At 41.0% G+C, this 16,787-nt stretch overlaps 1 protein-coding gene across 1 annotated transcript in view; it reads right to left on the bottom strand.

Annotated features, from left to right (window-relative positions):
* RGS20 (regulator of G protein signaling 20) overlaps positions 1 to 16,787 on the bottom strand; it is a 95,640-nt gene that overhangs the window by 61,056 nt on the left and 17,797 nt on the right. Inside the window, exon 3 of the mRNA XM_011359201.2 lies at positions 10,391 to 10,413. Within this exon, the coding sequence (XP_011357503.2) occupies positions 10,391 to 10,413 (23 nt within the window). The remainder of the gene's footprint in view (positions 1 to 10,390; positions 10,414 to 16,787) is intronic.

Raw genomic sequence — 16,787 nt, 5'->3', positions numbered from 1 at the left:
ATGGGAGCCCAGGACTGCGTTGGGGCCTTTAAGTGCACACTCTGAAGGCTCGCTTTCCTCACTCAAGGTGCCCATCTTATTCTTCAGAACACAGGCTTTACCACCTTCCACTTGTTGCTTAGGAGACCTAAGCCGCCAGGAAGAAGGTAAAATTCTTATATTTTCTTGGATAATAGAGGAAAGCCTTAAGTTAGAAGTCAGAAGCCCAGGGTCCTATATCCAGCCTTGCAACTAACTCGATGGATAACCTTGGGAAAGTCTCTTTACTCTTTGTGTTTATCGGCTTCATTTATTAAGGTCGCCTGTCTTGTTCAGGCTCTCACGTTTGAGAGGCTCTCGGGGCTTCTTGGTCCACAAACATTTAGTGAAGTTACAAACCAGAACCTAATTTAGCCAATCCAAACAGCCCCCTCAAGCAAAACAAAGAGACACTTTAATCTGATTGTGAAAAACAAGAGAGGCGGTTGCCAAGAGAAATGAAAGTGGAGGCGGGAAGCAGCGAGTAAAGAGACAGGGTGGGTAGGCACAGGAGGGGGCGAGGAGCGTGGGGCTGGCGGGTACCGGTCTCGGGGGCGCGGTGGCTGCTCTCCAGGGTCCTGAAAGCAGAGCAGCAGCCTCGTGGAGTTGGCGCGGTTCCGCGGCTCTGCAATGGCAGGGTCTCCCATGTTTTCTTTCCGCCCTGGAAGTCTTGCGGGAAGCGATTGTCAAGAGGGAGGGAGGAAACCTAGCAACCTATTCTCATTCATGAGGCCCCTTTTGGGAAGCCGCCGAGAGCGTTGGCTGATTTGTCTTTAGGTCGTTTGTATGCGTCCGGGGAGAGAGTGGAGATCGGGTTGCATTTCCGAATAAGTTCACACCGTTTCGCTTCCCCTCATTACCTTATGCTGGAGAATGGGGTCGTTCTCCTAGTATTTTCATTCTTCTAGTTCAAATTCTTCTCTCCCCTCCCCCGCTTTCTGGCACGGTGCGTTTATTTTAGCGGCTGGAGCTGGGAGCTCGGGAGGCTTCTGGAGAAGCGCCAACAGCTCACTCGAGGGGGGAAATGAGCTATTTGGAAAACGCTTGGAACCGGCCTTGGCGCCCAGCGTTCGTCTCGCCGGGGCGGGGTGGGGGGGGAGCGGGACAGGGGCGCCTCCCTCCGGTTTGGGTTTGAGATGGGGACTCCGTCCTCGCCAAGAGCGTTCATCCGCCTCGGGACGGCTGGACCTGGGCAGCTAACTCCGTGTGCACTTGCAGGGGACGATGGGCCAGTGGCCGTTGCCACGTGTGCCTTGAGCGCGGTGCCCGGCGACAGCAGGAACCTTAGGGACGTGATCAACGAGGCCCGGACTCTACACTTACGGAAATCAAGAGAGAAGCAGCTAGGTCACCGGTGACCCAGAGCTTGACTAAGTCCACCCACGACCTTCCAGACCAGCCTTCACGTAAGGGCTTGAACAAAGCAGAAAACTCTGAAAAGCGTCAGGCACACTTCTGCGACGCACGCCCTAGTCCTGGGGGCCCGAAGGAAGCTTCATGGACCTTTCGTGGGTCCCAAAATTTGCAAATGGTTTTGTGAGAATGGATGAACCTGTAATCTGACTCTCCACTCTTCTGCCCCAGCCCTTCTTGCCAAGTCTTTTTCCCCTGTATGCTTCATTAGGCATTTTGCTTCGGTCCCATGCTTCAAGACAGAGACTCTTGTGTGAGAAATAGTGGAAATATTCAGGCAGAATTAAAGTCTCAGACTCAGTCCCAGAAACACAGAGCTCTGGCTCCTTTGCTCATCCGGAGACATTCACCTTTCACCTTCCCCAAATTGGTCTTTCCCCTCCAGATCAGCAGCCCCTCCCCAATTCTGGTTCTAATGAATCATGATAGGTGGAGAGGTGCTGAAATCCATCATCTTCCTTTGGCCCTTTTGGCAAGGAAAGAGTTATGCAGAATCAATATAGCCACAAAATTCGATCTAGGAAAACTTATCTGAGGACAGACCTTCAGCTGCAGGTGGTGTTGATCACTCCAGAGGGTCCTATCTTTCTATTAACCCAGATTCTAGATGACAGTCTAAGAGTTTCAAAAACACCAGCCACAAAATGGAATCACCTTGGAATCTGTGTTCCTGAAAGTATCGCTCCTTAGGGATCAGATGACTTAGGGAATACTTTATTCTGATGGAATATCCACTTCCTTAATTAATCAAGTTAGCTGGCTTTTGGACCATGCAGAGGAGAAAAAAGCAATACCCCAAATCAATATAAACAGTCTCACTCCTTGAAAGGCAAATTGAAATTTTTCATTCACCCTTAAAAAGTAACATTTCATAAAGAAAATGTCCATAGCAGAATTAAACTCCTTTTTTTAACCCCAAATTTCTGAGAGCCTTTAAAATTAAAATCACAGTTAGACTGGAATTTGAAATTAGATTTAATTTTATGAGATGACCTACTTTTTCCTGAACTTTATTTAAAAAATTTTATTGGCTGTGTTTTAGCTATAGTATATATTTTTACTTCCTATTATTTGGAAAAGAAATTCTACTCGGATCTAAGAATCTAAATGACAGTGACTGAAAACTCTTGTCCTGACTATAAATCATGCAGATTAGAAAGCAACACTAAATAAGCTAAACAGCCCATGGATATTAGAGTCATAGGCTAATATTACTTAAAGCTAAACTATTGATAACATGTTCCTATTAAGTTTCACTTAGAATCTCAATGTTCTAGCAGAAGTACAACTTTTAAAAAGAGTATCTGCAGCTTGTAATTAGTTCTGACTTCATCCATTTTTTAAATAACTTTTAAAGTGTAGTTATGCCTGGGGCTTATATGGAGGTATCATAAGGAGAAGTTGTGTAATGGAGCAATGATAATGAGGAAGGTGGGGCTAGTAAATGAAGTGGAGTGGACCAGAAATGAGGACTACTTTGATAACATGTATGTCTGGGGAGGGAAGTCACTTGTAGGCTCTGTCTGTTCTTGCAGAGATAACTGGGCTCTCTGCCTCCCTGCTGCTATTGCTAACCAATTGAGAGGCTTAGGATAGGAAGTGGGTCTTCATTTGCATATGTCCATATATTTATTTGAATTATATCCAAAACTGAACTGTTGATTTCCCCCTCCAAACCTTCTCCTTCTGCAGTCTTCACCATCTCAGTGAATGGGAACTTGATTTTTTAAAAAGTCTTCACCTCATACTTAAATTTTTTTTTAAATTTTTCAGTTATGGTTGGCATACAATATTATATTAGTTTCAGGTGTACAATATAGTGATTAGACATTTATATAATTTACAAAGTGATTGCCCCAATAAATCTAGTACCCATCTGACACCATACATAGTTATTACATTATTATTGACTATATTTCTTATGCTATACTTTATATTTCTATGACTATTTGTCACTCCAATTTGTACTTCTTTTCACCTTTTTCATCTCCAACCCCCCTCCCTCTGGCAACCATCAAAATGTTCTCAGTGCCTATGAGTTTGTTTCTCTTTTGTCTATTTTGTTCCTTAGATTCCAAATGTCAGTGAAATCATATGGCCTTTGTCTTTCTCTGTCTGACCTACTCCAGTCAACACAATATCCTCTACGTCATCATTGTTGTTACAGATGGCAAGATTTCATTCTTTATTATGTCTGAGTAATATTTCATTGTATATATGTACCACCTCTTCTTTATCCATTTGTCCATTGATAGATACTCAAGGTTGCCTCCATATCTTGGCTATTGTAAATAATGCTGTAATGAGTATATGGATTCACATGTCCTTTCAAAGTAGTGTTTTGGGTTTATTCAAATAAATACCCAATTACTGTTTTTCTTGGTCTCCTGTTATAGCCTTTGTTTTAAAGTCTATTTTATCTGGTATAAATATTATCACCTCAGCCTTTTGTTTTGTTTCCATTTTCATGAAATATCTTTTTATATCCTTTTACTTTCAGTCTGTGTGTGTCTTTTGATCCGAAGTGAGTCTTTTGTAGGCAGCATATGTAAGGATCTTGTTTTCTTATTCAGTCACCCTTTTGATTGGGGCATTTAATCCACTTAACATTTAAAGTAATTATTGATAGATAGTAGTTATTGCTATTTTATTATTCATATTTTTGATCTCTTTTTCTTCTTAAAGAAGTTCCTCTAACATTTCTTGGAATACTGGTTTGATGGAGATGAACACCTTTAGCTTTTTTTTTGGTCCGGGAAGCTCTTTATCTGTTCTTTGATTCTAAATGATAACTTTTCTGGGAAGAGTAATCTTGGTTGTGGGTCCTCAGTTTTCATCATTTTGAATATTTCCTGCCAATCTCTTCTGGCCTGCAAACTTTTTATTAAGAAAGCAGCTGACAGCCTTATGGGAGCTCCCTTATATGTAACTAACTGCTTTTCTTTTGCTACTTTTAAGACTCTCTGTCTTTAACCTTTGACATTTTAATTTTGATGTGTCTTGGTGTGGACCTCTTTGGGTTCATCTTTTTTGAGACTCTCTGAGCTCCCTGGGCTTGTATGTCTATTTCTTTCACCAGGTTATGGAGGTTTCTCTGTCATTATTTCTCTAAAGAGGTTTTCAATTCCTTTCTCTCTCTCTTCTCCTTCTGATACCCCTATGATGTGAATGTTGGCATGCTTGATATTGTCCCAGAGGCCTTTTAAACTATCTCGATTATATTATTTTTCTTTTTGCTGTTCTGATTCGGTATTTTCTGCTATCTTATCTTCTAAATCTCTGATTTGATCCTCTGCTTCATCTAATCTATTGTTTATTCCCTCTAATATATTTTTCATTTTAGTTATTGTATTCTGCATTTTTGACTGGTTCTTTTTTATGTTTTCTATTTCTATTTTTATGTTTTCTTTCTCTTTGTTAAATTTCTCACTGAGTTCCTCTATTCTTCCCCTAAGTTCATTGAGCATCATTATAACAAGTGTTTTGAACTCTGTACCTGGTAGATTGCTTGTTTCCATTTTGTTTAGTTCTTTTTCTGGAGCTTTGTTCTCTTCTTTCATTTGGGACATGTTTCTTTTCTCCCCATGTTTGCTGCCACCTTGTGTTTGTGTTTGTTTCTACATATTAGGTAGGGCTGCTATGTCTCCCTGTCTTAGAAGAGTGGCTTTATATAGTAGGTGTCCTATGGCCCAGTGGTGCTGTCTGCCCTGCTCACTTGAACCTGGTGTCCAAGAGTGTCCCTTGCATGGATTGAGTGTGCCCTCCTGTTATAAATTGAGCCTTGGTTGCTGTTTGCACATCAGTGAGAGAGACTGACTCTCGGGCTAATTGTTTGTGAGGACTGGCTGGTGAGGGGCTGACCCTACAGATCAGGGTTCACCTTAGCAGGACTCTGGCACATGCCCATTAGGTGTGTCATCCTCGGATGCAGCCTCAGGTTGTTCGGCTTCGGTCCGAAGGGTCACCGCTGCAGGCCAAGTTCAACCTTAGCCTGTGTCCTGCCCAGGGATACCTAGAAAGATTCACCAAGAAATCTGCAGATGACTGCCACCTGTCCTGGGCTTATAGGTACCTCGAGTGGCCAAGCTGTGAACTGAGGCCAGCTGCTGCTAATGCTAGGCTTGCGGCTGTTCAGCAAGAGGTATGGGGCATGCCAAGGCCAGATGCTGCTAGTATGGGTATGTGAATCTTTGAGAGATTTTATGAAAGTCTGAAGAATGAATCAAGAAAAGCCATTTGTATGGTAAGCCACTAGAGGTGGGTTGCATGGGCCTACAAGTTGTGTGGGGCAGGGTCTCAGGGCATCACCAGTTTCAGGTGACCATTGTTAGCCAGGTTGATGGAGAGTCAGATATGGTGGCTGCCTGCCTCTGCATGCTGGGATGGGGGAGGACTCAACAACAACAACAAAAAACATGTATTCTGCCTGCACTTTTGTCTGGGAGAAAGCTGCCCCTCCAGCTCTCTCCCTGAAGTCAGATAATGCATTTCTTCCCTGTATGTCTCTAGCACTTTTTGAGCAGCTGCCCCAGTGCTGGAGTCAGAACAAGTGAGTACATTGGCAAGTAAGTCCATGCATCAGCTTTTTAAGAGGAATGTCTACAACTTCAGCTGCCCTCTGTCTCACTCAGCCACAATCTTCACTGGTTTTCACAGCCAGAAATTGTGGGGACTTCTCTTTGTGGCACTGGAACCCTGGCCTGGGGAGCCTGGGTATGCGGTAAGGACCACTCGCTCTTCCAGAGGGACCTCTGCAGCCAAGATATCCCTCTTGATTCTTAAGAGCCACACAAGGGTCTGAGACAAGCCTGTTCCATGTCTTCTCCCCTTGTACTAGTCTCAAGGTGGCCTTTTCTGCATGTCCCCTGTTGTAGGACCTTCGTTCAGCTGGACCTCAGGTGACTCTCAATGATGTCTGTTTTGTAGTTTAGTTGTAATCTTGATGTGGTCATAAGAGGAGGCAAGCACAGCATTTATTCACTCTACCATAGTGACCTGAACTCCGGTAACTTGATAATTTTGTTCAGGTCAAAAACATTGGAATATCCCTGAATCTTCTCTTCCTTTCACTCTTCAGTCAAATCCAACTGCTTCCCATATTCACAGCTACCACCCAGTGTTATAGGCTGAATTGAGTCTTTCCAAAATTCATATGTTAAAGTCCTAACCATCAGTACCTCATAATATGATCTTATTTGGAAATAAAGTTGTTACAGATGTGATTAGTTACCGATGTGATGAGGTCATGCTGGAGTAGGATGGGCCCCTAATCTAATATGACTGGTATCTTTATCTAAAGGGGAAATTTAAATACAGACAGGTACACAGGGAGAACACCATGTGAAGATGAAAGCAGAGATCAGAGTGATGCATCTACAGACCAAGAGAAGACAAAGATTGCCAGCAAGCCATCAGAAGTCAGAAAATGGTGTGGCACAGGTTCTTCCTCAGAAGGTATTTGGCCACCAGATTGAAACAGAAACCCTAAATGAGTTTCCAATGTTCTGCCCTGCAGATTTCAGATTTGTCAGTCTTATTATCATATGAGTCAATCCACCCCTCCTCTCCCTTACTCTCCCTCCCCTCTCTCTATCTATCTATTATCTATCTATCTATCTATCTATCTATCTATCTATCTATCTATCTATTATCTATCTATCATCTACCTATCATCTATCTATCTATCTATCTATCTATCTATCTATCTATCTATCATCTATCTATCATCATCTATCTATAATGTATACATCCTGTTGGTTCTCATTTTCTAGTGAACCTTGATCAATACACCCTGGTACAGGTCTTATCATCTTTCACCTACACTATTAAAAAAGCCCCCTACCTGGTATTTCTACTTCCCAATTTGCCCCATTCTCCCTTATAGTATAGTCTCAATGCTGAAGCCAGAGTTATCTTTCAAAATGTATGTCAGATGACGTCAGTCCGCAACTTCAAATTTTCTATTGGCTTCTTATTTCAGAGTAAAATTCAAAGTCCTTACACTTGCCCTCAAGGTACCATATGAGTGGTCCCATCTCTAAGATCTTTCCCTATACTGCTGTCCTTAGTTTTCTGAGTATTTATTGCCATCTGACATACTATATATTCACTTGTTTATTTGTATGATTTTCTTCATTGCTATATCATTAGTGCAGAACAGTGCTTGGCCCTTAACAAAGTGCTCAATAAATATTTGCTGGAGGAATTAATTAAAAAACAAACTTAAATATCACTCAGACACAAAAAGGAATGGAATTCTGATACGTGCTACAACATAGATGAACCTTGAAAACATTATGCTAAATGAAAAAAAGCCGGACATAAAAGGATAAATATTTTATGATTCTATTAACATGATGTACCCAAAATTAGGCTAATTCATACAGGGAGAAACTAGAATAGTAGTTGCCAGAGGCTAGGGGGAGAGGATAATGGGGAGTTATTGTTTAATGGATGAAGAATATTCGATTTGATGAAAAAGTTATGGAAACAGATGGTGGTGATGGTTACACAACCTTGTGAATGTATTTAAAGCCACTGAATTATACACTTAAAATAGTTAAAATGGTAAATTTTATGTTACTTATATTTTACCACAATTAAATGTGACTCTCAAAACCTTTCAAGGTGTGAGCTGTGCAAAGTTATTACAGTGTTCTTAACTATATTCCCCGTGCTGTACATTACACCCCCACGGCTTATTTATTTTATAACTGAAAGTTTTTACCTCTTATTTCCTATCACCTTTTTCATCCATTCCCCCTGCTTTTTTTTTTTTTAACCAAATAAGCTATTCATAGGGAATAGTGGCAGAACCCTAACACAATCCCCACTATATTTTGCATGTTTATCTTTACCATAAAAATAATTGACATTTTTTACCCTGATGTACATTTACAAAGTGTTCTCATATATGTTATTTCACTAATCATTGCCCCCATCCCCCACCCCCACCCCCCTGCCCAAGCTTTTAATGAGGAAACTGCAGACCAGTGAGGTTAGATGATTTCTGTTAGGACTAGTAAGGAGCTGAACTGGACCACCAACCTATGCCTCCTGACTGTGATGCTTTGTGACCCCCACATCCAGGAGACTGGGTCATTATTTACTGATGCAGATGACAGTAATCGATGACAGTGATACTGTTGACTCATATTTTCCTAATGCCTATGGTAGTTTCTAGTTATCATTAAATACCTTTAACAACATTAAGTCTCTTAAGACCAAATTTCCAACTTCTCATTCTTCTCATACTCAGCAAGTAATGAGAATTCAGTGACTAGTTATGCTTTTAAACTTCCTTTGGACATTGAATTACAGACTTCAACTCTATCAGTACTACTAGGTTAGTTAATTACATGGCTCGTAATTCTCCACTTTACTTAGTAAATTAATTAGTGCTCTGAGGTCCTAAAAAGATACTACAGCTTTTATAATAGCCCAATTTACCTAAAACTAAGGAATAATATTTTAGGCACTACCAGAGCACTAGAGATTATGGAAGCTCCCGTCGTTTTAGTAAAGAACATACACCAAGTGAAGTCTTTAGGAGAATCTGCCTCATAATGTCAGATATCTTTGGTGAATTAAATCTATAGAGTCCAGATTATTACTACTGTATTCTAAAATGAAATGCAATGTAGTTGAAACTCTGTATAGTTGCCAAATTCCATTTATTTTAAGAAAGCTTATAATCTTGGTGAAGCAAAGCTTTCCAAAGTGATTGACAATCATGGTGTAATCTAATTGTAAGTCATACATCAATTTTTTACTTTACATACAGTTTTTCTTAAGGAGATATAGAACAGGTCAACAATGGTTCATATTATAATATTTCATCCTAAAGCTTTTTAAAGATTGATGTCAGTAACTATGAGAAATGAAAAACCCTTTCATCAATATCCTAAGAGCTGATGGAAACAAATGTAAGCTTGAAAAATGCATGCATGAAAAATTCAAGGAATGGAACCGTTCAGAATAATCAAGTCTTCTCTTTCTTAAGAGAAACACACACATGCACATACACACATATATGTTTCCAACACTGATGTCATTTGAATCTTAACATTTTTTCTGGGTTCTGCTGTTCTCTTAAGGTGCCTAGTGAAATGAAGGGAGAAGGTTGGCAAAACCACAAAGCAGTGGAAAAGCCTTGGATGGAGGAAGGGGCGGCAGAGTCAGGCGATGGAGGCCCTACAAAAGTTTCCCTTGTGATTTTGGATAAGTCTGTATTCTCCTGGGCTTCAGTTTCCTTTTCTGTACAAAGGGATTTAGTAAAGATGGTCTCTAGGGTTTCTAACAGAGCTGACTTCTGGGTTCAGTATGGTGCTCATTCTCTGACACAAGCACTCTCCATTACCTCCTCTTGGGACACACACATACATACACCAACCATTGGCCCTACTTTAAAGCATAACAGAGCAGAACACCCAGGAGAGCTCCAGAGCCAGCCTGCCTCCCCAAGCATGCACTTAATCTACATCCCCACAGCGACTTCCTCAGCTCTCTTAATTAAATCACAGCAGCCTCCTTAAACAGTTCCTGCCTCAAGCAAACGCAGCACCTGTGTCTACTGTAACCCATTCACCATCCTGCAGATGGAGTGATCATTCTAAAAGGCCAATATGATCATGTTACTTTCTTCTCCCTAACTATTTATTGGCCCCTCATTTCTCTACAAGACATAATATGGCATATGACCTTTTCTTTTTTTTGATTTGTTGATCTTCCCTCTGTTTACTTACCCATCTTTCTCATTATTCCTTTGTATTCGAAGCTCTAATCATATTAAGGTTTCTTCAGTTTCTAAAATTCCCTTGTTCATTCTTATTCTTGGCACTTTGTTTAAAACTGCTCCCTCTGCCCAAATCATGCCCCTTTCTCAGTCTGCTCCTCCTCTCTTCCTCCTGGGCAATCTCCTACTTAGTGCTCAAGTCTCAGCTTAGATGCCATTTCCTTAGGGAAGCTCTCCCAGTTGGGTAGCTACCTATCTACTTTTTCTTATCAAAACACCTCCTGCACTGTATAGTGTAGTCTGTTGTGCATTAGACTCTAAGTCCTGTGAGTGTCAGGAATTCACTTTATTCAGACCTATGTCTCAAAAACCTAAAACAGTACTGAGACATAATGTGTATTCAATCAATATTTGTTATATAAAGGAGCTCAGAAATGACATGATCTGGAGTTGATAATTATCGAAGCTGGGCAGTGGGTACACAGGGTTTTATTACGCTATTATGCACTACTTTTATGTGTTTGACATTTTCCCTAATAAAAAGATTTTTTTAAAAGACACGATTTTAAACACTATATCTCATCTCTTCTTAAATTCTAATAGACAAGGAACTGTGGGATAGAAGCTGCCACAATTCCATGTGCAAGCCTCATTGGAATAAGGTTTGTTAAAATGGGTATTCAGAGAAGGCATGACATGAAAGGGATCACAGGCAGGTCTCTCCATCCCCTATCAGCCTCAGGCCAGATCCACCAATTTCACACTGGTAGAGCACAAAATAAGCAAACAAGATGGCCAGAACAAGGGAAGACATTGTTCCATCCAAAGTGGACAATTTGTGACAGGGCTAAGGAAGGTGCATAGGTTTTGTTGCTTTTCCAATAGTTCCTAATGAACCAGGCTTTGTGAGAGCCTCACTCTGACTGTGCAGGGCCCTGTCATTCTAAGGTTTTCTCCCTTTTTAGCCTGGTCGCCAGGAGAGCTTGTTAACGGTCATTGATTTCTTTGAGTTGGACTTGACTGAATTGGATTGCTTTGCTTGGCATTTTAAAAGGGGTGTTTTTCCAGGGGAAGCTGGAGGTTGGCACTGCCTTTAAATTACACATTTTGGGGCCATTTGGGATTCATAACTATTATTAATTTCCTTCAATGCATACAAGATATTTGGCTAAAGAAAGATTTTAAAAATGACTTTAGCTTAAAGAAGTCAAAAGAAAACTTAATATCTCTGATTAAGTTTTCACCCATGTGATGGGAATGAAGCAAGGAAATAATGCATTTCTATCTACTAATCAATTGGCCAATCAGTATCGACTGGGCTCTTACCATGTGCCCAGTATGTATGAGGCTCTACCTGTAGATGGAAATAACTAGGGATAAACTGGCTACAAATCAAGCACATGGGTTCCAGAGGTTCCCTAGAATGGCAGCACAGGATGAATGGGAAGCCTTGACCCAGGGATGCAGATTGTTTTTTAAAATTCAAAATATCTAATTTAAAAAAAACCTAATGAAATTATATGTGACAGGTATTAATTGTCTTAATTTTATAGATGGTAAAACCAAACACAGAGAATTAAACCCAATTTGGACCTGAATTACAAAAACCAGTACTCGCCATTCTAAAGACATTGCTTTTATGTCATCGTACTGCCTGGGGACAGTTTGTACCTGTGTATACTGAAAGGATTCACATTACTGAACTTTTTCAGTTGGGAAAAGATTTTCTTCAAGTAATGAGATTTCAGTTACAACGGAACCTTGAGTTTTACCAGTTTGAAATCCTGCAGTGCTTGAATTTCCACCAGATGTCACCATTTACTATTCTTTCACTCTCTTCAGTCTTGCTTCTAAAAAGCATTAGGAAAGAAGAGCCCATCTCGCTCTTGGACTCCTCAGAATGGTTATTGTATCTGGGCATGAGGTGAAGGGCTGTGAGCTCCGAACCTTGATTCAGTGAGAAGAAATTTTTAAATGTAGTGAGCCTTCTGCTGCCCTGATTTTCTAAAACCCAAAGGCATTTGTTTTTTTCCTCCTCCTATGATTTCATGTATCTAAAAAACAGCCAATTTCTGATAGATGAATCAAGTAGAGTTATAACTTGGCCTTCGGCCAAGACTGCATAGAAAAAGAGGAGGCTTTGAAGTGAAGGGAGGACACCAGGAATGCTGCAGCTTCTCAATAATGAACAGTACAAGCCGGTGCCAGATGGGGCTGGGATTTGGACCAGGCCGGAATGTGGCTTCTGAGGAGGGACTAGAAACATCCCCAAACACCAGTTCTCTCTTCCGCTCATATCTTAAGTGCCCCATATTACACTATTGGGAGTTGATTCCTTTGGATCTAATATTAGTATTCCCCATAGATTTTGTGAGTAAGAAAAATATATTAACTTGTTTACATTTAAATGCAAATGATTCTGAAAACTTTATTTTTTTTTCCTAATAGGAGAAACCAGGCCAGAATGAGAGAATAAAGAGCCTAGGGTATGCCTGGGATGTTGGGGAAGGGTCTAAGGTGAGAGGTATAGGAGAGAGGGAGGCAGACTTCTTTTATCTCTCAGTTTGGCTCAGGCTAATGGTCATGGTGCCTAGGAGACTTTCTTTTGCTTCTTGTCCCTCACACCCTCCACATCTTTACCTTGCCAATCTCAAGTGTTGTAAACAATGCTATGAGATGATTGCTCCCCATCTCAAAGCTTGGACTCCCCCAGGGACCAACAAATGATGGAAGATGCCTAGCTTTCTTCTCCAAAATTACAACTCTGGGAAAAGGGAAGCTAGACCTTAATACACTACTAAGTTGTTAAAAATAGTCAGTTTTCAGCATTTTTTTTAAAAGACAAAAACAAAAAAGGAAGCAATATAACCTGCCTTTTATTTGCTGATTATGTGCTCATTTTTCAAGCCAGCAACAAAAGTGTCAATATAATTAAATGCATGTTATCCTCAGATGGTGCTCATGGTCATAAAGCTCTCTCTTCAACTGAAAACTTCAAAACAATATATCATTCTGAACATGTGACCTCCTGGGAAAATGGTCACAGATGAAAGTCTTAAATAAATGGGGCTAAATTCAGCTTGCACATGCTGATTTTATTATAGAATTGGGAAATGTGTGAAATTAGTAATACCAAATGCTTTGATCATTTCTTCCAAGTAATGTTTGTGCTCATTACATTTGGTAATATTTTGTTTAATATTTCTCTACAACCTCAAGAAATGTTAACTGATGACTTACTGGTAAAAATATTAATGTACCGGTGACCCATTGGATCAATCTGGCCTGACTCAAAAGAACAGAGGGTCATAGTCCACCTGTGTCTCCTGGGGGAGGGGTGTGTGTGTCTAGCGCTCCTAGACTTTAGTTGCTGTGGGGCCCATCCACAAAGCTTTGCTAAGTAGGGAATAAACAGAGGAGATGTGTGTACTTATCTCTGAGATGTGTTTACAGACATACCTTAGAGATATTGCGGGTTCGGTTCTAGATCATGGCAATAAAGAGTCATATGAATTTTTTGGTTTCCTAGTGCATATAAAAGTTAGGTTTGCACTATACTGTAGTCTATCAAGTGTACAATAGCATTATGCCTAAAAAACAATGTACATATTTTAATTAAAAAAAAACTTTATTGCTAAAGGAAACATGATCTAAGCCTGTTTGAAAAATGGCACTAATGGACTGTCTGATCCAGAGTTCCCAAAAACCTTCAATTTGTAAAAAATGCACTATCTGTGAAGTACCTAAAGCAAAGCACAATAAAGGTATGTCTGGCTGGTAAAGATGGTGGACTTGGTAAATGCTGTGCTTTTCTCCTCACAACCACGTTAAAATTACAACTAAACTACGAAATAGCCATCATTGGGAGTCACCTGAGGTCTGGCTGAATAGAAGCCCTACATAGGGACATACAGAAGGGGCCATCCTGAGACTGGTAGGAGGGGTGGAAACACAAAATCGACTGGTCCTACTCCCGCATGTGGTGATTGAGAATCGGGAGAAATATCTCAGCTGCAGAGGTCCCTCCGAAGAAACGAGGGTGTCCCAGACCCACAGCAGGTTCCCCAACCCAGGGTTCCAGGGTCTCAGTGCCAGGAAGAGAAGTCCCCATAACTTCTGTGTGAAAACCAGCGGAGATTGTGGCTGAGTGAGATGAATGTCTGGGAGTCCCAGGTGCTCTTCTTAAAGGGCCCTGCATGAACTTCGTTGGACTGACTTGCTCTGAGCTCCAGCACTGGGGCAGCAGCTCAAAAGGCACAGGGACATAGAAGGAGAAACTGAATTGTCTGGCTTTAGGGCAAGGGCTGGAGGGGCAGCTTTCTCCCAGGCAGAAGTGCTGGCATAAGCTATTGTTTCTTTGTTGAACCTTCCCCTGCCTGGCATTCGGACCCAGGTGGTACCATAGTTGAGTCTCTGGCAATGTAGCTAACACAAGTCCTCTCACCCTGGTGATTCTCTGAGACCACACCCCTCCCAACTTGTAGGCCAACCCAAGCTGCTTCCAGTGGATTTTCCATACAAATGGCCTGTCTTGGCTCATACTGCAGATTTCCTAAAATCTTTCACAGGTTCACAAAACCTAAACAAGCATCATCTGGCCTTGGCATGCCCTGTACCTCTTGCTGAGTAGTCCGCCCAGCAATAGTGGCAGCTTTGGTTTGCAGCTTGGCCTCTTGAGGCACTTCCAAGCCCAGTGTGGGAGGTGGCCATCTGTGAATTGTTTAGTGGCTCATGCCAGGTGGCTCCGGGCTGAGCACAGGCTGCAGCTGAACTTGGCCTGCAGCAGGGCTCCTCCTAGGTTGCCTTGGCGTGCATGCCTGGTAGCCGGGTTTGGTCTGAGCTGGAACACCACCCGGGATTACATATAAGGACGACACACCCAAAGGGCAGACAGAGCAGGCACCAGAGCCCTGCCAAAGTGAATTCTGCTCTGTAGGGTCACCCCTGTACAACAGCTCCTCCATTGGTCATAGCCAGTCATCACAACCAATCAGCCCAAGAGTCAATCCCTCCCATTGATGAGCAAACAGCAACCAATGCTCAACTACAACAGAAGAGCACACACAATCCATACAAGGGACACACCTGGAGCACCTGGCTCAGGGGACAAGGGAAGACTGTGCCACTGAGCCCCACTGGACACCTACTACATAAAACCACTCTACTAAGACTGGGAGACACAGCAGCCCTACCTAATACATAGAAACAAACACAAGTAGGCAGACAAAATGGGAAGACAAAGAAACATGTCCCAAATGAGAGAACAAAGCTCCAGAAAAAGAATTAAACAAAATGGAGACAAGCAATCCACCAAATGCAGAGTTCAAAACACTTGTTATAGTGATGCTCAATGAACTTAGGAGAAGAGTAGAGGTACTCAGTGAGAAATTTAACAAAGAAATAGAAAACAAAGGTGAAGCTGGAAAACATAAAAGAGAATCAGTAAGAAATGAAGACTACAATAACTGAAATGAAGAATATATTAGAGGAAATCAATAATAGATCAGATGAAGCAGAGTATCAAATCAGAGATTTAAAAGATAAGGTAGCCAAAAACACCCAATCAGAATAGCAACAAGAAAAAAGAATCCAAAAAAATGAGGATAGTTTAAAAGGCCTCTGGGACAGCATCAAGCATACTAGCATTCGCATGATAAGGATACCAGAAAGAGAAGAGAAGAGCAAAGAATTGAAAACTTATTTAAAGAAATAATGACAGAGAAATTTTCCTAACCTGGTGAAGGAAATAGACATATAAGCCCAGGAAGTGCAGAGTCCAAAACGATATGAATCCAAAGAGGTCCACACCAAGACACATCAAAATTAAAATGCCAAAGGTTAAAGACAAAGAGAGAGTCTTAAAAGCAGCAAAAGAAAAGCAGTTAGTTACATACAAGGGTGATACCATAAGACTGTCAGCTGATTTCTTAACAGAAACTTTGCATGCCAGAAGGGATTGGCGGGAAATATCCAAAGTGGTGAAAAGGAAAGATCTACAACCAAGGTTACTCTACCCAGCAAAGCTATAATTTAGAATCAAAGGACAAATAAAGAGCTCCCAGACAAGAAAAAGCTAAAGGAGTTCATGGCTACCAAGCCAGTATTACAGGAAATGTTAGAGGAACTTCTTTAAGAAAAATAAGGGGGGAAAAAGATAAAAAATATCAATAATAAAAAGGCAATGACCACATATCTATCAACAATTACTTTAAATGTAAATGGATTACATGCTCCAATCAAGATATAGTGTGGCCGAATGGATAATAAACCAAGACCCTTACATATGCTGGCTACAAGAGACCCTCTTCAGATCAAAATACACACAGAGACTGAAAGTAAAAGAATGAAAAAAGATATTTCATGAAATAAGTAAGAAACAAAATAAAGCTGGGTTAGCAATACTTATACCAGAAAAAATAGACTTTAAAACAAAGATTATAACAAGAGACAAAGAAGGACCTGGTAATCCCACTTCTGGGCATTTATTTGAAGAAATACAAACACTAATTTGAAAGAACATGTGAATCCATATGTTCATTGCAGTATGATTTACAATAGCCAAGATATGGAGGCCACCCAGTTGTCCATCAATAGATGAATGGATAAAGAAGAAGTGGTACAT

Source organism: Pteropus vampyrus, unplaced genomic scaffold (assembly GCF_000151845.1).
Source record: "Pteropus vampyrus isolate Shadow unplaced genomic scaffold, Pvam_2.0 Scaffold45, whole genome shotgun sequence".
Lineage (NCBI taxonomy): Eukaryota > Metazoa > Chordata > Mammalia > Chiroptera > Pteropodidae > Pteropus > Pteropus vampyrus.
The sequence above is the reverse complement of the archived record's forward strand: the minus strand, read 5'-3'. Positions and strand labels throughout refer to the sequence as shown.